Source organism: Pholis gunnellus, assembly GCF_910591455.1.
Source record: "Pholis gunnellus genome assembly, chromosome: 16".
In the NCBI taxonomy this organism is placed as follows: Eukaryota; Metazoa; Chordata; class Actinopteri; order Perciformes; family Pholidae; genus Pholis; species Pholis gunnellus.
Genome location: NC_136543.1, coordinates 9,790,781 through 9,817,398, shown reverse-complemented (window position 1 = coordinate 9,817,398; position 26,618 = coordinate 9,790,781). Strand labels below are relative to the sequence as shown.

The window sequence follows — 26,618 nt, the reverse complement described above, 5'->3', positions numbered from 1 at the left end:
CTAGACTATGTACAGTCATTTAGAAATGTTTTAATAAAACCATTTTCTCAGTTCTTCTAGATTAACATTCATTTTTTTACACTATGTGAAATAATGTTAGCGTTCATTTGTCGAGACCCTAAGGTGTTGCATATGTTTACTAGTTGTCACCAGTTGAACTAATGACTGATTCCTTCTTAAAACTATTAATTAAAAGGCTGAAAGGCCTTAAATTATCTGGAAATTTGCTTTAAATAATGCAAAGATGAGAATTAGGTTTGAAATAATTTACTTAATTTTGTGAACCTAAATCATTTCTTTGGTTTCTGAGAAATACCTATATAATATATTATATAGGGAAATAGTGTTTAATAGTGTTTAATTTGGACACTGACTCTTTTTGAGGGCCCCAACCCCTAAATTGGGAACCACTGGTTTGGTCCAGTAACATGTTAAAAAACAACTACAGCCCAAATTATTTCCTTCATATTCCTTTCAGATTTTTTTTCACAGCAGCCACTGTGCCATGTCCAGTAGGAGAAGCACAGGTGCTACTAATAACATTAACGATGGTTCAGCTCCTTCCGAGTCTGTCCAGCAAGCACAGACCTGCAGCAATTAATTAATTAGATTATTTACAGCTGTGCGGTTTCGACTTTGAACGTCCCCTTAATAAAGGACATTGGAAAAATTTCAAAATGTATAGTAGAAACAAAGCAATGCTTTTGTTTCGTAAGGGTCTAAATCTAAAGAGCATCATCATAGACAATAAAGAATAAAGAAATATATCATAACAATTGTTGTTTCCCTCTAATTTGACACGCTCATTCAGGTTTTGGATTTGTCTGCCTGTATTATGTCACCAGCACACCAGAGCCCTGTACTCTCGTGTCTAATCTGACGCTGTCCCATCAGAGCTGTCCTACTGCAGCACTGCATCGCTGTGGCACTTCCTCCCCCTCCGTTACGTCACAAATAACATCTCATCCAAGGGGGCGTGTCCTACAGAAATCCCCAGCAAAGGCTCAGACGTAGCTGCTGCTCTGCGAGAGGAAGAGTTTGAACACACTGCGGAGGGAGTGCGGCCATGGGTAACGCACAGGACAAGCCCCCGGGTAGCGGAGGAGGGGGAGGCCGATCGCATCAGGCCACAGCGGGGAACGGGACGAGAAACCGGGGCGGAAGCGCCGCGGAAAAGCCCCAGACGCCGAGAGCTCCAGGGAAGGGGGTGGCCAACGGCGCTCGGAGGGAAAACAGCCCTGCTGGTGGACAAGAGGAGCAGAGCAGCCCTGCAGCAGACACTAGTTATCTGGACGCCCCCGCCGGGGCACTTCCTCCTCACCTGGCCCGGTTCAAGAACGCAGGGAACCACCTCTTCAAAAATGGCCAGTTTGGCGATGCCTTGGACAAGTACACACAGGCCATTGATGGGTGTGCTGAAGCAGGTGAGGAGGATATCAACAGTGTGCGTATTTGATTAGACAAGTCACGCCTCATGAGCAGCATTTGATCCTGAGGAGAAACACCTCTGTTGATTAGAGACATTTAGGTGACAAAATACATTTTACTCTCAGATGTTTCTCAGCAGAAACAATTCTGGGTTGTTAAACTTGACATGCACAATATGCAGTACGACCAAGAAACTGTAATATCCTAAATTGACATTGGCAGTGGCAATATAGTTGCATGTCACATGAGATCTTATGTCAAATTACAGTAAGGAGTTGGAGTTTTTCTTATCTCTATAAATCTATTTATTGTTTGTTCTGTAAATTGTTAGAAAATAGGGAAACTGGCCCTTACAATTTCCAAGTTGACATGTTGACATTGCGTATTTGTCTTAACAATCAATCACCCAAAGACATTCACTTTACAATTGTAGAAATTGCAGAATTTCCCACAGTGAATTTCTGGCATTTTTTTTCCGAAAACAATAAAAAGACTAGTGTCATGCAGTGAACAATAATGTGCCTTCATACTGTACCCTATACTATATTCATACCTGTTATAATGTACCTGTAAAATCATCTTTAGTGTAAAAAAATGTTCCCCTGCTGTGTTTTTTGTTGAAGAAAAGACTTCTGATGGCAGTCAAGCCACTAATGTAGGAACATCAACACTTTGGTAGCACAGAGTGAGACAGAAAGTCTCTTGTAGCATCTGTGTACCAGCCCCTCGTAAGGGTATCGGATACAAGTTGAGTGTCTTCTGGGTCCACAGTCCACAGTATCCCATGTCAATTTTGAATCTATTATGCTTGTGATCGCTGCTCAATTTCTTTTCCAAGTCAAGCCTGCATGTGCTCATAATCGTACGTTATGATTCTAGTAGAGGGACAATTTGTTTTTGGACCTATCACCTGTGTGGATCAGTGATCACAAGTTCTTAGTCTAACATCAACAAAAACTGCAGTTGAGACTCGAGGCGTCGCTGGTGATTTGTGAATGCAGTGTTGGCACAAGACAACACCGCTGACCGTAGATAGAAGTCATGTGCGGGGTGCACATGGGGGGCTTTTAGGTGGGATTGAATGTCATACTGCACCTCAGCCAACTTTTACTCTTGTGGCTAGTAAGTGGAGTAGCTTTTTTTCTGCTATGCTCACTGCAAGACACAGGACAAGAGTCGACTAAACGGAGAGACTCTCAAAGTAAAGCACGGGAAACAATGTGGGATTTAGCCTTTTTATGATTCGTAAACAAATGTTGAGGAGTATCAGCAGCACTGTTGTCATCAGTCTTTGGGCACTCGAGCAGCACGTGATAACTGATGCTGCGCTGTCAGTTGTGAAACTGCAGCGGAGGCCAAGAGGAGGAAGGACATTACAGAAAACGACTACAGCAAAAGTCAAAAATAACTGTTCTTAAAATGAAGTACTAGTCTGTCTTTACGCCTATGTGTTGTACTGAAATGAAAGATGACCGGATTGTTGTTTCACCATTCAGATAAGTGCGTTTGTATTTGTTTCCCCTGCAGGCATTGATAGTCCAGAAGACCTGTGTATTCTCTACTCCAACAGAGCAGCCTGTTTCCTGAAGAATGGAAGCAGCACCGAATGCATACAGGACTGTAACACGTACGTGACACGTGTCGGCTCTGTGCTTGTGTGTTTCTTTCGGATGATTTCGGAAAATTAACCCACTAATTACCCACAATTCAATGGGACTGGCGACTGCTGGGGGAATCACAGAAGGCTTTATATGCAGTTGCACTTCCCTGCACTTGCAAACTAGACTTTGATGTGTCAAATCGGTGCAGTTCCCCTTTAAGATAGCGTTTGCTATTATTGCGTTTGCCTTTGTCTCACAATGAAAGATATCAGCTTTTGTAGTTAAATGAAATTACCTTTTTTAATATTTCAGCCTAAGTAGAGTTAAGTAGAGCATGACTTTCCTCACATGCGTAATTGAAATAAGACTAAAGACAAGTCAACCTCTTGTTTTGCTACTTTTGGTGACAAACATCATTTCATGTTAGCTTTTCCATAAGCCTTGTAATTTTTGTTCTATAAATGATTCCTGTTTTATTTTATTCAGGTTTATTTTTACTCTTTACTCTTGACACACACTATGTGACTATTTGTGGTGTTAGGAAGCTGCAGGAGTCCCTCTGTCTCAAGCAAAGACTCGCATGTTTGTGAATGGAGCGCTACGGATCAGACCAGTTACACCTGTGAGTCACAGTGAGCAGGTGTAGACGGTTTGATCCTCTGTCCCTGCATCTCTCTGATCCTCTTAGGGCTTTGGAGCTGCAGCCGTACTCCTTGAAGCCCCTGTTACGCAGAGCCATGGCCCATGAGTCACTGGAGCGCTACAAAAAGGCCTACGTGGATTATAAGACTGTCCTGCAGATAGACACCAGCGTGCAGGCGGCTCACGACAGCGTCCACAGGTCAGCTGAAAACAGTTCAACTTTATAAACGGTAGCAACTCAAAGTTGCGTCAAGAAACCTAGAGATTTCTAAGTTAAAGTTAATTCAAAAGTGTTGTTTTTTTCTGTTCAGTATGTACTTGTTCCATCCTTACACATATAGTTCTTATGATATTTTGGTTAAAACATTTGACACCATTCTTTTTATGGCTTCATGTATAAATAAATAGTCCAATATGCATTTAATAAGAGTTGAAGAACCAATTAATCTTGTGCCATCAAGGCCTGAAAGTTTGCACATCTTCATTCGGCCAAACAGCTCATTTCACTGACAAGGAGATTTTCCTAATTATGTACCACTTTCAAACTGTATACAGTATGTGATCTTTACAGTGTGCTGATTTTGCAGTTAGTATACAAGAAATTAACATACTTGGCTGTCCATTTTTATTCTAATTCTTCTAGTCGGATAACAAAACAGCTTTCCAATAAGTGTATTTATTGTTCTTCTGTTGTGTTCTTTGTAGTCGTTTCACCACCAGCCACATTAACTTGACTTTATTCGTCATGTTTCCCGCCTGTATACACTACAGACTCAATGCAGCATTAATCTGGCTAATTACACTGCATGTTGTACTCTCTGTGCGTCCTCTGCCAGGATCACCAAGATGCTTATCGAGCAGGAAGGTCCTGAGTGGAGAGAGAGGCTTCCGGAGATTCCCGCCGTCCCTCTGTCCGTCCAGCTGCAGCACAGAGACAAACCGATCAGCGAGGAAGTAGCTCAAGCCCGAGTCGCCCGGGCTGCTCAGGACGAAGGTCAGTGACGTCGCTTCCTCTGAGCTTAGTGAGGAGTTGTACATTTATAATACAAACATGTGCTAAGTGGATTTACAACCTTCTAGTCTTCCCCTAAACAAGTCACAAGCACACGCACTCGCACTCTAACAAGAATAGAGTGCGAGAGCATGTGCTTCCTGATCCAATAGAGTTTATAGCATTAAAGCTATCACTATGTATAACTGTGATTTACTTGCCGTCCAAAGCTTTTGTTCTGACATAAAAGGAATCTGCCGCCTTTTGTTTTTTTCCTACTGCTTGGACAAAATAGTTTATCTCCTCAGATAGATGCATCGTGAATTGTGGGTGGAGAATTTTTAAATAAAACCCCTTAAATTATGGAATAATAAGGCAGCATCAGAAGTCGGTCAGTGAAAATCGGTGTGTAAATGCCGATGAGCAGTGGTGAAGTCACTCCTGCTGTAAGATAGTCTGTGCGTGTGCGTGTGCGTGTGTGTGTGCGCGCGTGTGTGTGTGTGTGTGTGTGTGTCTGGGTGGATCATCAATAATGCAGAAAAGCGAAGGCGATCCACACAGACTGTAGCACTGCTGTAATGGAACAATCCAGGTCAGGTTTCCTGTAGGATGCTCCTGCTCACACAGACCAGAAGGCTCCATATATATTTATATCATATATTTAAATATATTTGTATACATGTTGTGTGGTATACCATTATAGAACACACACATACACACTAAAAGATAAATAAATAGCTTTATTTGTATGCTCTGCATAACATTTCCATACACAGGACTTTAATCTTACACAGATAAAGCACCTGACCTACACACACACACACACACACACACACACACACACACACACACAGATAAACACTTGATGAATATAGCACATTCACATTCACAGGGCTAATCTCTGAATAGCACACTGCTGTTGCTGGGGAAACAGATGGGAGGTGGTTCAGCATGATGTCAGTTTTTAACACCTCCCATTTATTTGTTAAATCCTGTTTGGTCACAGCAACATTTTAAGTTTTTAAAGGATAAAATACCATAAGATACCAACTTCTTTCTGCCTCTGTCAGATGCTCTTTTATTTCCCACCTGCTCCAGTATATATTGTATATATCTATATATAATATAGTGTGTATATTATATTGGATGCTTAAAAAAAACAAGATAACTTAATACATTCAAACTGAAAGAAAAATACTAGTGTTAGTGTGACATTAAACTATGTTTTTATCAGCTTCAGAGTCGATAGATCAAGAACACTGGTGTTTTGCTCATCAAGTTCAGCTACGGAGCAGTTTTGGGAATAAGAAGTCTGACTGAAGACATACTGTCAATGTAGTATTAGTTTTGACAGACTTGTCAGCCAGAGGAAATAAAACCGTGGGGACATGTGTGGCAAGTGTGAATTTCAAGCCTTGATGAGTCAGTTTTCTCGTCTCACTTGATAAATAATTTAGAATTGGGTACTCTTGATAAAGGCCAGGATTATCTGTGTGTGCGTGTGTGCGTGTGTGCGTGTGTGCGTGTGTGTGTGTGTGTGTGTTTCCCCAAGTCTTCCTCAGCACAGTAGAGAGCTCAGTAAGCAGGAGTTGACTCATCCCCTCTGGTCCATTCAGACTGCTGCTGATGGGATTTATTGATCACTCTTGAAAAAGTTTGTGCCTGGTGGGGAAAAGCTTCTAGAAAGACAACGTTCAATACAGTGCAACATATCTGTAACCTCAATGAAACTGAAGACGGAAAAAAGGTTTGAAGGTTGTCTGTTTTTTCTTTCACCTGTTTCGGTGTTGCATTGTTGCTAAATTGCACATTTCTGTCAACAGTGAGGAGAAAAGACGCCTGCTTTACTTTATTAAAACGGGAAGGCAACGATCTGGTCAAGAAAGGCCACTTTCAGGAGGCTCTGAAGAAGTACAGCGAGTGTCTCGCATTAAAACCTGATGAATGTGCTCTCTACACAAACAGGTAGGCAATCAAACAACCCGAGAGCGATCAACTTTAGCAAGGTGGTCCCTGAATTACACTGTGAAAGAAACGCTGTGTGCTTTAGTGTCACAGGTCGACACTGTATAAAGAAGCAGAGCTTAGGATGAAACGTAATGCTGATTCTAACCCTGGCTTATGATCTCCTTTAAGGACAGTATAACAGGAAAAACAGTAGAGGGCACCACATGATCATCCATCTCCCCAATCCATAACCTGTAGCAGTACATAGAGTGCTTTCCCTGACCCCTGTACTCTATTCTACTCTAGAGCCATTTGCCTCCTGAGACTGAATCGCTTTGAAGAGGCCAAGCAGGACTGTGACACTGCACTGCAGATGGAGCCGGGCAACAAGAAGGCCTTCTACAGACGAGCCCTGGCTTATAAGGGTCTACAGGTGCCCGTCTCTCCCACTTCATAAACACACGTTTATTTATTTGAAGCCGTTAGATTAGACAGGTGGTGGCTTTCATTTATCGGTTATATTTTGTCACCCACTCTCTCTTGATTTTATTTTTTCCAGGACTACCTGTCGGCCAGCAGTGACCTCCAGGAAGTCCTCCATCTGGACCCAAAGGTTCAGGAAGCAGAGCAAGAGCTTGAGGTGGTGACGAGCTTGCTGAGACAGAGTCTGATGGACAGTACTTCACACACACCAAGGGTAAAAGATTGTTTATATGCACACACACACAAACATCAAGAAGTAATTCAGTGATTCTCGAGGGACAAAACTGAAAAGCTTTTGAAAGGAAATCATCGTCAGACTTAATATTGTGTTACCATGATTGAGTTCAGCAGATATGTTATTCACCTAAACCATCTTTCTAACCTCATTTAATGTCCAAGAGATCAAATATAACGGGTTTAAATAATAACTATGACTGTGTTGGAATTACGTATAAAAGAAAGAAATATCTTGCACTGAAATTACAATTTAACATGTCCAGTTTTTATAACCATAAGATGTAAGAAACATATCGTTAAGGATTTAACATGAGTGACCTTTTGTGTTAAAAAAAACAAACAAGCAAGCCCTGATATATTGTGCCTTGAAATGTTTCAACAAACCAAAAACATCAAATTACTGACTTTTGCTCATTTCCTCCAGGTTTGATGTTTGTGGAGGAATGAAACAGGTATGCGCACGTACTGTTCTGTAGCAGTTATGGAGGAAAAGGACTCTTAAAGCCATCGGTTGCAGTAAGTACGACCTGTAAAAAATGAAATGACTGGCGTTGACTTCTGGGACGGGCTCCTTGGACGACCAGCTTTTCAGCTCTGCACCATCTGCAATGTGTGCAAACCACTCCTGAGTACACAGCCTTACATAACGGGCAGCTTTATTTAAAAAGGCTAACATCAAAAGGTACTCATGACCTGCTTGCACTATAAATCATTCACACTATGACGTAATGTACTGTACATACAGATCGATTGTAACAGGCTGCGGAGCGCTGTTTTGTGGTGGAGTGAAACGGGGAAGTGTAAGAGTGTATTATGTGTGCCTTATTGAGATTTCTACCACAGTCAGCCAAGATTCAACTTTGATTTGTTTTATTGATGTTGGGTTTGGTTCCATTATGTTTCAATGAGCTCACGACCCAAAGCACTGACAGAAACGGATACAACTCAACTGTATTGTGTATATAGAGATGAGGAACTCCCGGAAAGATTTTAAAAAGTTGAAAAAGTCATCTGGTTCAATCTTTTTTTTTTTCAGGGTTTCAGCTATTCCTGCTACATCTGTCACTGTTTACATGTTTTGTCAGCTGCTACATTTTAAAAAAAAGATGAGCCAACACCTTACTATAAAACATCTCTACAGCTAAAGACCCCGAAGAAGTGATGCGTTAAAACTATAATTTAAGATGCTAAAATAAGGATTTATCACGGTTAAAATATCCCATGAGCTCAGTGCTTAAGTTGTTGTTGATAATAAATTGTCACTTCATTGGTTTAGGAAATATCCAGCAACTGAAGGTAGCATTACTTAATCATGTACTGTAAGAATTGTAGGTCTCAGGTTCAATCTTGAATGAAAATAAGATGACTGCATGCGTCTTTGTGTGTGAATAGGTGTATAGTATTTACGTTTGGAAAGACTCTTATCAGAATAGTTTTAATAGCTTTTAACTCTGGATCTGTTCATAGAATCCCTCACAGCCTCCATTCAACAAAAGAATTAAACATGCGTGGTAGAGAAGTAACCTGCAGGGTGATGGATTACAGTCGATAGCAGTTCAGCCTGATAAATTGATTGGTGTCTGGCTTCTCCATCAACTAGTTCAAGTCTCTTTACAAAACAAATGTTTGGGGTGCTGCAGGTTGGAACCTACACGGCAACAACATAACTCTCCCGTAAGATTTTCATGTTTGTATCCAGACTTCAGGTCCACATTTGTGAAGCCCTACAGCCATGATCCACACACGCAGGTGTTTTCACTTTATTTGCTAATTAGAGCTCCCCTCAGGTCTGTGTGGATGTCTACAGGCAGGTGCTTGATTGACACACCTGTTCGGTAACGACTATGATTTGTATCACTCTAGCAGACTTCAATAGCTGCAGAGGTCCAATTAACTGAAAACACCGGCGTTGGTGTGCAGCACATTTTAAATATCTTTCTTTTAAATCTCCCATTCCTATGCTTTGAAACGACCCGAAAACAATGTAAATCTTTGAATAGCACAATGTGCCACAACCTTCATTTCTTTCATACTTTATTAATTAATATGTCCAACCTTTTTTTTCCCCTTGTATTGTCTAAATAAAAGCCTAAAAATCTCAACTAAATGAAAACACCTGTTATGAGGCTTGACGTGTTGCTTTGTGGAATGTGAGAGCATGTACTGTATGTAAATAGTTTGGATGCAAATGTAAATAATAAACTGCTATATGGATGCTTTAATGTGCCTTTTGTTTCTGTGGCTTGATTGTAGGGAAACAACAACAAAAATACTGCAACAAAATTGCCGATTGCTGCTCACTCGGCACGTTATAATAAACTTAACCCACACCTGTTAAAGCCGAGCAGACCTGATGTCATACAGTCGACAATAATTTTACAAGGCAGCATGAAGTGTAACTGAAGACACTACAGAAAATCATTTCCATGTCAAAATATACAGACAACAAGCTTGATTGCATTTCTTTTTATTGTTTAAGGATATGCATTTACATGCACATAATAAAGCAAATCATTTGGGAATATGTCATTTCTCAAATAGCACAGGCTTCTTTTGACCAAGTTAGAAAATAGACCTGTCACTAGTCTTCAAATAATAATATAAAACTCACAGGAATCATACAGGCATATTTAACAGAAGGGAATATCCTGCAGCTGGAGGCATGTGAGGTGCACCACAACTCTTTCAGGCTCCTGCTGAGCTCGGCTGGTTGACGTCCCAGCAAAGTAATCTGTGGTCAGGCTGGAAATTCACAACAGCTGCTGAACACAACGTCTGATACTCTGAATGCAGATTGCTTCTGATAAACGGGGGTTTATTGGCAACAGGGGCCGACTGACAACACGGGAGGACTGACTTTGGCTAATTGAGGGGAAATATGTTTAAAATATTATTCCTAAAACATAACCCCAACAAATGTTTTGGTATTGAGATTTATAGTACTGCCCCAGAATCAGGTTTAATGGCCTGCGAGCAGTCTTTGGTGGGCTAAACAAGCTAGTGTGACAGCTAATATAATTCATTCTCTCATGACTTTTTAATATTAATATTTGAAGACATACAGAATGAGGAAATAAAAACACTATACAAATTATTTTTCCCCAAAAAGGCACTGTGGGTCCAAAAAAATAAAATAAAAATATTTGCAGTAATCATTTGCGAGGATTTAAGAAAAACAACATAAAACACACATTGTAGTTAAATACACACAAAGCTCTGAATCAAAAATTATATTTTGATTTGGATATTACTGAGGGAGAATCAAAAATGTAACCCTGTTATCATCATACATTCACTACTGAATATTAAATCACTGATAGATGTATGTGCACCTTTATCTGTGAGAGAGTTTGTTTTTGCTATAGTTAGTGAGTTGATGCGTGAATAGTTATTTAAAAGCTTATTTTTCTTATTGCAAATACATCGTTTGTTTGACTTTCCAGTTTTAGTGAATGATCACTAAAACAAGCCCAACAAAAATGTAAGAAATGCTACAGCTTCAAATGTAAAGATTGGGCTTTTTCTTAGTTCCGTGAACAAAGAATAACTTAAAATTCCCTTTCTTGAATATACCTTCTAAAAACTCCACAATGTACTAAACATTGTAGTGATGGTTACATTTGCACAGATGCAACCAAAAACACACAAACTATTATTTTACCAGTGCAGACAGAGGCTTGTGAAGATGGCAACTGTCTTAAATCCACTTTATTTAAAGAGGATCTACATTTTGAACCGTTGTCAACACATCATCATACTAAAAACAGTTTGGACCCAACACAGGGCTTCAACATTAAAATCAACTTTCCCAAAATGGAAAATAAAAATGGGCAAAGACGAAAGCACGAAGAATCATGAGTCACATTTTTAAACATAAGCAACAATACTATTTTTGTTTTCTTAGAGACGATTATGGAAAAATATAAATTTGCTACTGCACGGACTGGTCCCTCTCTCAGGCTCAACAATCCTTTAGCTGTGTTGTTTCTCACGCCGTTTTAAGAAGTCACAGAATGATGGTGGCACAGCGGTGGACCACAGTGATGACGTATCCATCCCCGATTCATGCAAACCAGATTTCTGCAGATGTCCCGAGGGAGGATAGGTTCAGGCTTTATAATAGCAGCTCAACTTAGTATTGAAAAAGAGTTTAACACATTTTACTTGCTACCTATTCCGCTTCGTCACTTTGTAACGGGTCAAATCTGCCTCAAGCTTGTATTTCAGAACATCATTCAGGGGGTCAGACTATGCAGGTCAGCCCGATAACCTACTTTACAACCTGTCCACATACATTCAAATCCACCTGCTAAAGGCCTTGTTGCTCCAGTCGACGTTTCAACAGCAGGCTGAAACTTCTGGTTCACACATTGCTTGTTCTGTCACTGAAGAACAAAACCCACTGATCTGCTTTCGACTTTACTATGCTCCCGTTTAGTATATTCACTAAATCTCTCTCCAACTCTCTCCCCCTCTGGAACTGTATGGACTGACATTCACACAATATTCCCGCCTGCACCCACAGCAGGTAACAATAGGACTAGATTTAAACGTATAGCTTCAAACTCGACCACCAGCTTCCCAAGATGCATGGCGGGGCTTCGCTGAAGAGTGAAATTATGTGATAAGGCTAACTGACGCCCACGCCCAAAGAAGAGGAGAGCTTCTTCAGATATCAGTTTGTATACAGCGGGTTCTTGTTGGGCTTGCAGGCTGCGCGGCAGAGTTTTTGGTCTCTTTTATTCTCTTGTCCTTCTCTGGCTCCGCGTCTGCGATGGCGCCTCCACCCTCCTCGCTGATGTGTAGAAACGTCCCGCTACTCTCCTCTTTCGGTGACGCGGGCGGTGATGAGGACAGCACGCGGTGGGCGAAGGCTGCGTGGCTACTCTGAGGTGGATAATGCTCCAGGCGGTCGTTCTCCACCTCGGGCATGGGCGCGATGGCGATGTCATTGAAGGCGACGGCGGCGGCGGCGGCGGGATGATGGAGGTGGGGGTCCGTTGGGGCGGAGCAGGACGGATGAGCCGGTCTGGAGGTTTCAGGGTCCGAGCAGCTGAGCTCCGAGGAGAAGTGGCTACAGTGCGAGTCGGCCACTGAGGGCAGGCTGCCGCTCAGAGACGGCGAATCGAACTCGGAGGAGTTGGTGCTGCGCTGCTCCAGAAGCTGAGCCTCCATATCTCCTCGTGTCTCGCTCATCTTTGCGTCTCCTTTGCTGCTGCTGCTGCTGGCTCTTTTCCAAAGCTTTCCACTCCTCTTCTTGCTTCCTGAAGTGGGGGGTTCCTTTGACCAGGGGGACGAGGGGCAGCAGTGGCTGTCATGCTGCGCACAGCAGCAGCTGGCGGGACATGAGCACGTGCCGCCGCTTGCACCTTTAAGGCCGGCAGCGCTGCTGCTACAGCTGGCCTCATCCAGGCTGCTGCTGACGCTGCAGTGCCTCACCTTCTCCTGTTTGGACTCCGCGTCTGTCTGAACATCCAGACTATTGTCTCTGCAAAACAAGGTCACTCTTTTACAACAACTATCTTTGGCACATATGCACATTTATGGAGAAGTAACTGTTTTTATGTGCTTCGAGCATCATTTTCTACTGATAAAAACACACACTGACTTTCCTTCAAACTATTTTACGACAAGGCTTCTGGCGTAAGGTATTCCAAAAACTAGGACAAAAATAGGTCAGAAATGTGCTGCTGCAACAAGCTCTGACTCCTCACCTTTCCAGAGGCATATAGGCATTGAGGATGGATCCTGCCATGGCTTTTGTGCTTGCGTTGTCACTGATTGTCCCAAGACTGACGGTGGCCGACTCCCCGCTCAGACTGCAGCGCTCCTTCTGGACATCAGCCTGCACTTCCATCCTGGAAATAACAATTGAAACTAAATATAATATATATATATACTAAGTCAATACCATGAAATCTATCCATTAAGCCTAACCGAATATTATTATCTCAAAAATAATCAACATGGACGAAGACGTTTCTCCAGGTCCGTTACCTGTTGTAGCAGCTGCCAGAGAGGCTGCCGGTGATGCTGGTCCCGGCGAGGGCCGTGGTGCTGGCGTTGTCGCTCATGTTGTCCCGCTGAGTGGAGCTCATGCCGCAGCGCTCCATGTGGCTCCCACTGACACTCAGGCCCGTCAGGCCACCGACGCTCGCTCCATCTCCGAGGCTGGGATTGTTGAGCCGAGTCTCTGCCACGGAGGTCGTGTCTGAGGAGAAAGGAGGGGGGGGGGGGGGGGGGGGGGGGGGGTTGTTAATTTAGAGAAGCTTTTAACTGACAAATAAGAGTAATAATGTGCAGCGAAGAAACCAGAAGGAGAATGTCATGGGTAAAAAGGAGGAGGAGGGAAATACAGATTGAGTCAAAAAGAAGAATCTGGGCAATCGACTGGACAGCAAACAAAAGAGATATTGAGGTCAGGGGCGAAAGTTCGTTCTTCTGAAGTTACATCTATCGACTTTACTGACTTTTATCCCTCTTAAAAGGTGAAAGTCCCTGCTGTCATTTGGATTCATTATCATCATTCACAGTGTTGACTGAAGCTGTGAGAAACACAATCCCTTCGCCCTAAACACCTCCCGGGAAAGCAAGAGAAGCTCGACCCCACACGGCCGCCAGCTGACAGTGAAAATCCTCCGTCATTTCACACCGCTGCACATCTAAAACACTCGTCCACCGTTTTTTGCAATTCACGGGCTATGAATAACCCATATGCGTGTACACACAGAGGCACTGACTGGAGGTAGGTGTACTTCAGCAAGCCAAACTGCTGCCAGCACACACAGCTACTACAATATAAAAAGGAGCTAGACATAAATCAAGATGATTGTGGCAATAATGATGACTCATAATTCACTCTACAGTGACTGTATGACAGGAGAGAACGTGTTTATAATATATAAGCACATTTTAATCATTATGGAATGAAGTAATAAAGGTTTAACAAAAACATTTGATTGTCATTGACAAAAGAAGAATCTAATCTAATAGGAAGTTTATTGATACTCCTGTTTGCAGTCTTTCAATCTGAAATGTTTTATGGTCTGTTGAACATTAAAAACTCTCTGGATGTACATTGTTTAATGTGTGCTAACTGTTTTACATATTTTGATTGTGTGTATTCTATTTTTAAGTCTGTGTTCACTATTTTAACTGACTGAAAGACAAGTTTCCATTTGGGGACGATAGACTTCATTAAGTTTAAGTGTTTAAGTGGCTCTTACTATTCATTCTGAGTCCTCCTGGGAACACGTAGGAAATCTTTTTTTTTTTAAGAGATGCTCACCTGTGGCCGCTGCCCCGCTGCCTATGTTGTCATTTTCGTCGTCAAACTCTATTCGCACCCCTTTGCCATTGCCAGCGGACACTCCACAGCCGCCGCTCCGGCACAGTGAGATTGGTACAACTCCGTAGACGTACGCCAGCATTATGGGAACACCGATACCTGAACAACAACGTAAACACACACTTAAACAGAGGAAGTCTTAGACAGTTCAAAGCAGAATACACAAGAACAGCATGTGACGAATGTTTTAGGATTTCCAAACCAGACGATGCTTTTATACGGATTTATACTAGCAACCCACGAAAACAACAATCCTAAATATTCTAAATATTGTGGAGAAACAGATGGTAAAATAGAGTCATGAGGGAGAAAAACCTTCTTTCTTACCAACGGTGACTGCTGCTACCACAGGCGACACGATCACAGACAGCGTCACACCACCTGCTATTACCAAGTTCCTCTTGTGTTTAGAGATGTCCTTGCCCTCGTAGCGATTATGGATCTGAGGAGGAAAATCATTGAGAATCACCTCACCCTCTAGATGACATACATGTGTATCACATCTCACATTGTAGCTCGACGAAAACGTTGCTTTTGACCACAACTGTTCCACGTCACTCCTCAGCAGTCTGCTGTTAGCTGCTCACCTTCCTGCCCACGTAGACCGGGATGCCAATGATCATTGCAGGGATGGCGATGCCGGCTATGAGGGCGATGCCCACGGGCGCACCCACCAACGTGCCGAGCTGCCAGAGGATCTTCTTCTTTCTGCTCCAGGGCTTCTTCCCCCAGAATGTGCAGCCTGATGGACTGAGGGGATAGGAGGGAGAGAGAGAGAGAAAGAGAGAGAGAGAGGAAATGGGTCGTCAGGGCAAACGGAGAGAGTGAGAGATGAGCTGAGTTCTTTCTACCGTGCACTCGTCTCACCTTAAATAGTGCAGGTCGGAGATCTCCTTCATGCACAGCCAGCAGAACTCACAGCCGCAGACGGCACAGGTCATGTGATTACAGCTTCCGTCGTTCATCTTGATGATGTAGGCGGCGCAGCGAGGGCACGGCTTGATGTCGTCACCTGGTGGGCGTTGAAGGTTGAGGAGAAAGCAGAGGGAATATTTTTAGCGTACATTGAGGCTGGAAAAGGTGACGGGGTGTGCTGAAGGTGCAGATGAGCGCGGGTGTGTTTTTTTTTTTTTTGTGCGTTTACCTGCGGCTCCACTCTCTTGGCTGTAGCTGAGGGAGGAGGACCGGAAAGTCCTCAGCCGGAGGGTTTGGGCCCTTTGTTGCCGCGCGGTGTCGCACGTCTGGTTGGGATGCCACAGCTGTTTGCAGTGGTAGCAGAACTCGGTCCCACAGCCCTCACGCCCGCAGGTGATCTTTGGGCAGCTGGCACAGCCAAACGCAATGACTGCGTAACTGAGAGAGAGAGAGAGAGAGAGAGAGAGAGAGAGAGAGAGAGAGAGAGAGAGAGAGAGAGAGAGAGCGAGAGAGAAGAAGAAGAAGAAAGAAAAATCAGTCAAAATGGTGGTTAGTATTTGCTGATAGAAGAGCATGGATGCAGTAGTTTAGCACAACACTAGGGGTCAGCAGGGATGAAATTACTAGTGTAGGGATGTTCAGGAGTATAAAAGTAGAGACTAAGGAGCAATTTATAGTGTTTATCTGTACTGGCGCAATCAGTTCTGCATGACTGCATGTCTCCACAGTAACACTCGTCAATCATAACAGTGGTCTGTTCGAGAGCAACTGAGAAGCAAACGGCAGGATCGAGGCAAAGTTAGTTAGTTAACAGGACACTATAAAAACTGTTGCAGCAGACATTTACATCCCAACACCATTACTGCCTCAATAAATGGAAATAACAAAATGAATTGTAGCAATCGTCTCCCCTTGCTTGTGTCTCCGATATGGATACAATGAGACATTAATAATCATGTTGTTGAAAGGAGTACACAGCACCTGGAAGTATATGCATGAGGAACTCGGCTTTACTCTGAGGTTAATCACATACAGCCTGACATCTTTATTTATAAATGTAATTATCTGGAGCAAAGCCTCCAGCGAGACCGAGCTGCGTCTCCAGTTAGGCACCGATTTCCTAAAAGCCATTAAAGCTCAGAAAGAATTGGAGCGTAAGCTGATCAAACGCACACACCATGACTGTATGTTGATGTACACAGCTGTTTACGTACTCAAAATGAGATAGGTATTTAATCTAATAGACATGCTAACATCAGCTGATACCAAAGACACAACAGTGACAACGTTGTGGTAGTTATAATGCCTAAATTACTAAATTACACCATTTTGATAATCGATTCATTCAAATGTGCAGCTTTTCCTGCATTATAGTAAGTTGAATATATTTGGGCTTTAGACTAAACACTGGGCATTTTCAGTTCTTTATGTTTTATAGACCAAATGATTAATAAGGAAAATATTTGGGAGATTAATTGATAATGAAGAATAATCATTAGTTGCAGCCCTTGGACTTGACAAAAAGTTCTTAATCTGTTTCCCATGCAGAGATCCAATCTAGTTGACCGCAGAGCACGGAGACGAGGTTCATCAAAAGTCTTTCTCTGCGTGATTGTTGTTAAAACCTCCAACACTTTCACCCTCACAGGGTCTTTGTTTGAGGCAAAGTTAATAAAAGGATGAAAGTTGAAAATGAGGTCATGGCATCCTTTCACGATGCCCTTTTCATTAATGTTCCCTAGAAACTGACACACAGCATCAGGCGTACTGTGTGTGGGCACCATACACCTGCAGACCATTCTGTCTAGACAGTGTCCCCTCACACCTCGGTGAGGCAGAAACCACAGCAAATGGTGCAGAAGTCGTAAAGTGGACGGAAGAACTCCCAAATGGACCTTTTGGTGTGTGCACTGTGGAGTCAGGGCTCTCTCTTTACGTCAAATACTTCTTCAGAGGATTACTTACATCTGACCCAATATCTTGCACCAGTAATTATACAACAATTAGGAGCGACAGCGTTTACCGGCGGAGAGTGTGACAGCTGAGCCGGAGCTAAACTGATTAGATGACGAGAGCAAGAAGAGCTGAAACAAGCTCATGAAAGAGCCATTATTCTTACAGACAGGGTCAGCAGTGTTGATACGCAACAAAGAGAGAGAGAGAGAGACAGAGAGAGAGAGAGAGAGAGAGAGAGAGACAGAGAGAGAGGGAGAAAGAGAGGGAGAGGGGGAGAGAGGAGTACAGCCATTAAATGCAGATGAACAGTAGAGATTCTGCTGCATACATGGAGGTTGTACCTCGTGAGCACACAGAGCATAACGTCGTTAGCTTCAGTTCGGGCCCCTGAGAGCAAACATACGAGACCCCGACCTGACCCTCAACGTCCCCATCGCCTCCTCGCGAAAGACTGAAACCAGAACTACCATCTCCTCCTCAGAGTTTCAATAACATATTTATTTTCATGTAAAGCCCTTTGTAACTTTTTAGAGAGTGCTTTACAGTCAACAAAATATGAAGGAGCGGCAATGATTATCATCTTTAACAACAGGCCGATCACTCCCAGCTTTACTCATTATGTGGTGAGAAGAAATGCCAGGTACGCTCTGACAACAATAGGCATCATCATCATCATCACTTGCTGCCTTTTGGCTGACTCATGAGGCTGACAGAACAAACGGGTCTATTACTGCTACGAGTTATTTATAACTCGGGCATCAATGCAGAAGCCGGGTGAACTTCAAAAGGCCAGTTTACAGCCTTGGAGGTTTTTGAATGCAGCTGCTTGCTATGTTATTTTGGGACTTTTGTATTTGAAAAGAAGGAAAACATGAAGCGCACCTCAGGTAACCGAAATAGAAGTTGTAGCTTGTGTGGAAATAATCCCACATGCTTGATGTTTTAAGGGTAACTGGCTGTGTTGCCATTAATCGCTCTCCCCTCGATTCGGCTGGAGAGTCATATTTCATGTAAAGAGCGGGTTGTCCTCACGCGTTCATCTGTCAGTAGCAGATATAATCTCTCACGCTCTCCTTCTTACCCACAGTCGGGGGCCGGGCACCAGCGGCAGTCGGGTTCGGCCACCAGCCACCTCCTCAGCATGAACTCCTCGTACTTCTCCATGACGGCTCGGTCGCCCAGGATCATCTGGATGTCGTGGGGGTTGAAGCGCTCCGAGCACTCGGGGCAGCAGATGTTGATGCGCGACTCGGAGATCTCGATGCGCAGGTACTGTCGCAGGCAGTCCGCGCAGGAGCGGTGGTGACAGGTCATGATGTCCGGGAAGAGCTCGCGCGCGTGGCGCAGGAGGCACAGCGGGCACTCCAGCAGCTCCGACGAAGAAGAAGAAGAACCCGCCAACGACGAGGTCGATGCTACGGCCGGAGCGCAGGGGGCAGAGGTTTTATCGTGGACCGGCTCCGACTGGACGCTTTCGGCGCTGACGACGGCGTCCATGACGGCTCCGGCCTGCAGAGGCCTGGACTTGCGCTTGGGGTCGCGGTCGCGGTCGGGCCGACGCCGGCGGCTGAAGAGTGAGTGGAGGGACAGGCGGCGCTTTTTGGGTGTCTTTCTAACCGACGGGAGGCTGATGGAGGAGGCGGCGGAGTGGAGGTCTCGCTCGGAGCCTGTGCTGCCATGATGCTGCTGGGGCAGGCTGCTCATCACGCTAGAAGGGTGGTACGACCAGATATCACCACATCAGGGGGGGGGGGGGGGGGGGTGAGGGACTGGGCGAGGGAGGGAAATGTAGAGAGGGACTTGGGGTTTTTAAAGGACAGGATGGTCGGGGGAGGGGGCTGTGCTGCTGTTAGCTAGGACATAGTGGCCGGAAGCTGGTCCGGAGGCCTGTAGCGGTCCGTCCATGGTTTAACTCACAGTGACGACACACCAACCTGACGGGAGACAGAAAGAAATGGAAAATCAGGTACAGCGCCAAAGCTGAATGCATTAACTTTTAATGTTCTGCAGCATTTGGATGATTCAGGATGCATAACAAGAAGTGGAGATTCAAAACGGCATAAAAAAACAACAATCTGACAAAATGTAAGACACGACAGCTCTCATTGAAGAGTTTTCTGGCCGGCTTCAGGCATCTTTTTAGGCGCATCTTCTGTGTTTTGCGCGATTGCTTACAAAAAACATCTGCAGGCTTTCTCTGGAGAGCGCGTGTTAGTCATACGTATGTTTTTTCCCCCCATCATGCATCTCAGATGTGGCCACACCTCGTCTCAAGTGCTTCCACATGCTCTTGTTTTTTTACACAATATGAACAACTAAAAGCATAACTCTTCATCTTGGAGAGCAAGTAGTTTACAGCGGATGTGAAGGATCGCTGTTTGAAGGTGACGCCACAGAAACCAAACAAGTGTAAGTAGTTAAAGTAGTAGTGACTTTCAAGTAATGAGAAGCACATTTCATTCTGAAATAAACCAACACAGTTTGTGTGGGTGTGGTGCTATGCAAGCCTCCATAGTTGACAGATCCAGCTGATGAATTTACATGTTTTGGATAAACATCTCTGCCTTGGACTCATTCCTAAAAAGGGACCAAGTAAAGCAGAATAAAATGAGCGCTAATGTGTCACTATTTGCATTTCTGTGCTGCACCTTTTTATCAACAAGAACACCCAGTGGTAATAAAAACATCTGGATAAATACGTGGCCAGTAGGGAAATAATAGATTTGAATGCTTAGATTTTTCAGTCCTAAATCCACTTTAAAAATCAGCTTAAGTGAAGAAACTTGTTTTTTTTTGGTATTCGTGTTTGGAAAACAACAAAAACAGAGCGCTGCAGAAAAAACGACTGACATCAGCAAGAGGTGCTGCAGCTGAGGGCTCGAGATTGTTATTAAAAAATACTCTCATCCCCCAAGTGTTTGTAGTTTTACCGCGAGAGACACAATTTAATATGTTGGCTTATTAGTTCAACACGTTACCGCTGTTCAAACACATTTAGTGCCCCGGTTTAGACATCGGTTCGATCTTTATTTTAACTTCTCACAAGGTTTAAACCACAGGACGTTGAACTTTCACTGAATCTGGATTTTTTTGTGACAAACCTACAAATATGAGATGAATATCAATCCACTGCGAGACTTTGCTTTTAAGCAGAATACCAAAAGTGAAGGAACAGAAGGATTTCCCTCTTCTGAATGCTCCAAACTTGTGTCTTGAGTGTGTGTTTGTCATGAGAGACTCATTTCAGGAAAATGCCAGAGGGAGCCAAGAGGTGACTAATTAACTAGTCTGCCGCAAGTCTCGATTGGGACAGAAATCCTGCAGAGCACAGACTCTCATAACCTAGAAACCGTCTTCTGACTGGCTGCGGTTTATCTCCCCGCACGACGACAAGCAGGCAGCAGTTAAGTTTTACTACAGCTACTTTAGTGTTTGAGCTGCACGGCTATAAGCCAGAGTCTAAATACGTGACTAGTCTGCACGTGTTTAGACTCTCCTTCGTCCTCCACATCAACCAAATATTCTAAGTTGAGATAATTCAACCAGTACTGACATGCATTACACAAACCAACAAGAAGGATTTGGCCCTTTTGGTGCAGTTTATCGTCTCATCTTACTTTGAAAATTCATATTAAATTGACAATCGTGACGACTTTTTCATAACTGACCGATGCCAACTGGCAATCAATGAACAGTTCTTTCCCCGTAGTGTTTACATTCAGTCTACTCCACACACACACACCTTGATCATAACACAATAATAAAAGAGCTATAAAATGTGGGCAGTGTAAACATCAAGTCCTTTTACCTCGCTAGAGGTTCACATTCAGAGTATCAACATTTATCTGATTACAACGTAGAAGTAACTTTAAAGCATAGTCACCAAAAGTTTAACTGCGAGTCATTCAGCCATTAACACGGCAGCCATGCCGTAAAGAATAAAGTGTTTTAATTGCTCGATCTGATAGTTTTAAGAGTCACAATTGAAACCCAAAGCCTGCGTATGACATCTGTAATTCAAGCTACACGAAACACCAGTGGGTAAAGCGACATGAGGTGACGTGAGACGACACATCAGACTTCCTTGAGGTGTGTCACGAAGTGGATATCCCTCGAAAAAATAAGGGCACAACATGATGCCACCCGCTCCGAAGACATACTGCTGAATTTGGAGACATGGCACACTACTGTAGCCTGTTAAACACTTCTGTGAACTTTGTCTTGGACCAATAACTTTTAGCTTTTCTTAACCTAATAACTTCCACCGTGAGGCTGAAGTGAAGTCCCGACACTATAATTCCACATTATAACAAAGGCCGATGATGCATCGGGTCAACTAGCCAAGTCATGTGAGCAAGAGGAAAACTTTTAACGAGACAGAGAAGCAATTTCAAGCCAACCCTCAACTCGATGTGAAATTACGCTCCCAAGGCGTAATTAAAGTGGAAAAGCCTGCCGCTGCACTGTGCACAGAGTGAGCGGGACTTTCCGTGCGACTGCGGTCGTGCATTTGTGTTCGTGCACATGCATGTGTTCAAGTCCTGTTGGCTCAAGGCCAATCACACATCACATGCTACCACGGCTCTCACACACACACACACACACACACATACACAGTGGGATGGTGTCCCAGTTCCTGAGACAACCCCGGGGGGGGGGGGGGGGGGGGGGGAAACCAACGTTTTCCCCCTTCCATCCGCTCTTCAAAAGAAATCACTGAGTTTGCATCAGCTGATGCTACAGCGTGACAACCACTGTAGTAGGATCTACATTCGCAGTTTCCTCCCGAGGAGAGATGGGTCATTGTAAGGTTACTGAATCACACTTTAATTTGTTTCAAGATGTGTTACTTGGGGCCGCAGTGGTAATGGTTTTAACCAGTATGGCTCTCCAGATCACGAAGCAATAACGTTGGCTCTTGCATCGCAGTGAACTAAATAAATCCAGGTTTCCATCGGCTGTAATTTTGCAGAGACAATTAGGTACATAAGCAGACTGCAATGTTTTATTATACAGGTCGGTATCGCTCACTGTCTCAGTGCTGGAGAGAAAATGTAAGTGGTTTTCAAAAATATCAGCACACACACCAGCGAGATGTGTCGTCTCTCAGAGTCTAATCCAAATGCTAATGGTTTCACGGTACTACAGACATTAAATGGTGTAAAACTGAAACGCCATACTGGATGTTATTTCAATGTCAAATGTACTTTTAAGTCAAAGCCAGAATTAATCGCAACCGTTTACTCGTTCATGCTGTTACGTCTACCAGGCAGATACTTTGGGCCACTTTCGTAGCACATAAAGAAGCAAGTGTTTAAAATGTGTTTGTCTCTTTGGAGTACAGCCATACAGATACAGTACGACAGTATAACGACATACAAGCCAAAGTCACATTAACATAGAAGACACACAAACTATATTTTTCAGTGTGCTAGTTTGAACTCTCAGCTTACAATAACACCCTTTACAATGAACATGCGTCAACATTTCCTGAGCATTGAATTAGACTTTGGGTCTTTACAAATCCACGTCTCCTATTTCTGACAAAGCTGTAGTTGAGCCACCTCCAGTTTATCACATCGCTGACGATGCCGCAATTTCCGGAGGTGCACATCGTTTGGTTTTAGGTGAAATGGAGTGTATTTAGAAGGAATCCCTGCAGTGTTTCTCAAAGCTGCAATCCAAATCTAGGGATGGATGATGTAAACTTCCTGGGATTTTGTGGGTTCGGTGGCCGGTGCCCGCCTTCACAGACGTCCCACGTGCAATGATCGGCTTCCATCGCTGGAAACGAGAGGCGCAAAGTGTTCCTCTGCAAAGTGGTCGTCACGTACGCTAATTTCCGGTGACATTCCAGGGGACAGACTTCCTGGTCGTGACAATGCATTCAGTTATTACAGCTTGGGACAACGTAACAGCCCAGAGACTGGGTGACAAACTCAGTAAAAGCAGTTGTCTGCAGCACCAGTCATCCGTCTGAAGCAAATGAATCCTGGGGAAAGTTATTGTTAGACTGCGAAGCATTAATCAGCTGTGGGTCAACTTTCTGTCAGCTGGACATCGGAATAACCCAGCATAGCTTAATGAACCTCTATTTAGCCTATTATCTGCCAGCCAAAGTATAATAATAATATCTGACGTTCAACAGAGAGTGAGCGCCTCCGAGGCGACTTCCAGCACTATTTACAAAACAGTGTGATTTAGCCAACAGGGTAAGCGTACTTTTCCACTGCATCTGGTTCACTGTGAGGAGCCCGAGCATCTAAAGATGCAATAATTAGGAGGCAAAAAAATGGTTTATTTATTTTTGCCATTTCTCCATTCAGCACCATGGAGACACATGACGAGGAGGATAAAGGAGAGTCACATCACGGATGTATTCTAGGAGTCTAAACTCTGCTGCACATTCATTTCAATCACAACTTCATTCCTGAGCAAAGAGTTTCTTGCACTTCCTGCTTCCAGGACCGCAATCAGTAATGTACAAACATTAGTGTGTGTCAATAAATATATAATTATATTATCAAACACTGCTCTATTTTCTGATAAAAAATAAAAGTTACTAATTACAGTTATTGTTACATTGCAGATCTAACCGACAAACATCCTGGAATAAGCAGAGGACTAAAACAGGGTCTGAAAACACAAAATGTTTTCAGACATTTATTATCTATAGACATACTCTTGACACTTTGAGTACAATCTCTTAAAAACACTTTGTTTTATCTGCATCCACATGGTCGTAAATTCTTTGGAATTACTCCGAGATTAACAGAAATACCAAGATAACGGTGATAACGCAAAAGGCCAAAAGAGAAACCAGAACAGCCATCGCTCACAGTCTAAAATGATGTCAACGTGTTCCCTGGTGCACAAATGTTTGCTCGCTCGTTCATCAAGCCAGAAGGAAAAGTCAAGACAAGAGTCAACGTTTGTAGAACGTACTATTGCGGAAAAAGCAAATGTTTTCTTTCGATTCACAGCCCGTTGGTGATGGATCATGTGTCACAGGTTGCTGTCTCTCAGTCAGTTCTCTCCAATGATTGAAGGGGGACGATCGCTTGATTATACAACTACATCTTAAAATGAAATGTTTTTGATTGTCTATATATACACGATGAACTTAAAAAAGGAATATCAAGCAGCATATCTACCGGCAGTATCAGACGGGGGGCTCTTTCTAAGGAACAACAAGCATTTCTCACATTTAAATACTATTTTTTGTTCTGAAAAGAATAAACAGGACTGACACGTCACATAGCAGAGCTTATGATCATACTCAAACAAATATTTGAGTACAATCATAATGTTGTCCACTGCAAAACTGACAAAATGTAGGTAAGGTAACCTAAAACTAGTTTAGACTGGAGAATTCTTGCCCTGATTATTATTATTATTATAATTCAGGGGTGATGGTCCACGGCCTTGTGTCAAGAAGTGACAAAAAACACAAGAGTAGCTTCCTTCAGCACAAGTTTACTCTGTTCTGTTATGTAAAATATAAAATATAAGCTTTAGGATATAGGAGATGTTAGAATTTGTTTAAAAATAACAACACAATTTTGATATTTGTGTGTAAAGCTTGTGTTGAGAGATGCCACTGACAAGTAACTGAATCATGGCATGAGATGAGCTTTAGGTAATGCAACTTCAACATACACGTGCGTCCCAACATGTTACCAAAACGCACAAACTAATTTAATTCAGTTTACATTCAGAAGTTAAACAGTAACGAGCCATGAGGAGAAAGCAAAGCACTATGACTCACTGATCGAAACCTTCCAGTGAGGACGACCTGAATTAATTTAGCAGGCGTGCTATAAAAGTAACACATTAAATAAAGAAGGACTGTGCCCAGTAATTTAAAATGCATCTGTTCCACAAAACACTGTTGACTGTGCTATAACAGCTTGATGACAGAAAAACATTGAAGGATATTATTTCCATTCACTGAAGGGTGCCTAGATGGGACAAATAACACTAAATGACTTCACGAGAAGACCAAATGCTGCAGAAATGTGAAACAAAAATAATTAAATTAGCAAAATAGGGCACCAAATGATACACTACAATTGAGTCGATTATTAGAGCTTAAAACACATTAAACCATTTGTTAAAAACCCTAATCCTGACATTGTGAAGCATGTCTATACCACAGTCAGCAGTCTCTGCAAATAAATACAGGATAATGTAGTTTCGCATTAATAGAAAACCAAGTACATTTACTAGAAATGCTTTGTTTGATATAAATAATAGTGGCAACGTTAAAATAACCCACAAGAAACGAAAAAAGACCAGATATTAGTCATCTGAAGCTCGGCACAGGAAGGACCTCATTCTGTTTACACTTTCCACCAGGCTAACGTTAGCATGCTAGCTAACGACGTCTAGTAGGAAAGATACTGCCTAACTTTAATCTGCCCAGAGAGTTCATGACTAAAGCTGAGCTGTGATGTTTGCTGACTCAACGGACAGCTGACCATATGGTTTATATAAGAAAACAAGCTGAACGACCACACCACTTAATCTGGTGCCAGCAGAGGCTTTGTGCCCCCCGTGTAGTGTATAACGAGGAGTATATACACAAGCTAACAGAGCTACTAACTGCTAACGGTTAGCTGCTCGTCAGCCTCGCAGAGGAGGAAGTTGTGATCTGTGTAATATTTACTAAATTATAAAGGTTATCCCCGCGCACACTTACCGTTACGTCTACACCGGATCTCCTTTTTAATTCACAACAGAAGTGAACGCTGGTGTCTCCATCTCCCAGTAAAGCCGCACATTTGTTGCAGAAAACTTCGCCGGACAGCCTGGATACATTCCCCAAATGATATTGTTGTCAAGCCGGTGGGCTACAGACAACATTGGTACTTCCGGTCAGAGGTGTCCACTTTTCACAATAAGATGAATCCATCCGTTTCCAACGGATAGATTGCCAACAGCGGAAGAAGTACTCACATTCTTTACTAACACAAAAATAAATAAATACTCCATTACTAGTAGAAGTCATTTGAAAGTGTTCTTAAAGGTGCTGTATACTGAATCCAAAGCATATATGCATTGCCTCCAC

General features: G+C 43.1%; 2 protein-coding genes across 2 annotated transcripts; one reads left to right on the top strand and one right to left on the bottom strand.

The window, feature by feature from the left end:
* The first annotated feature begins 1,030 nt into the window (after positions 1-1,030).
* Positions 1,031-9,529, top strand: spag1a (sperm associated antigen 1a). The gene is made up of 8 exons (XM_079175739.1): positions 1,031-1,424; positions 2,956-3,055; positions 3,718-3,870; positions 4,508-4,665; positions 6,486-6,627; positions 6,916-7,042; positions 7,169-7,306; positions 7,754-9,529. Exons 1-8 carry the CDS (start codon positions 1,067-1,069, stop codon positions 7,757-7,759), a joined length of 1,182 nt encoding a protein of 393 aa, XP_079031865.1. The 5' UTR covers positions 1,031-1,066; the 3' UTR covers positions 7,760-9,529.
* A 251-nt stretch (positions 9,530-9,780) lies between these two features.
* Positions 9,781-26,369, bottom strand: LOC306708690 (E3 ubiquitin-protein ligase RNF19A-like). Its single transcript, XM_079176601.1, has 10 exons — positions 26,250-26,369; positions 18,630-19,482; positions 15,822-16,030; positions 15,545-15,689; positions 15,265-15,427; positions 15,005-15,119; positions 14,618-14,776; positions 13,327-13,540; positions 13,044-13,187; positions 9,781-12,817 (listed from the first exon to the last, which is right to left on the bottom strand). Exons 2-10 carry the CDS (start codon positions 19,250-19,252, stop codon positions 11,998-12,000), a joined length of 2,592 nt encoding a protein of 863 aa, XP_079032727.1. The 5' UTR covers positions 19,253-19,482; positions 26,250-26,369; the 3' UTR covers positions 9,781-11,997.
* Positions 26,370-26,618: the final 249 nt, after the last annotated feature.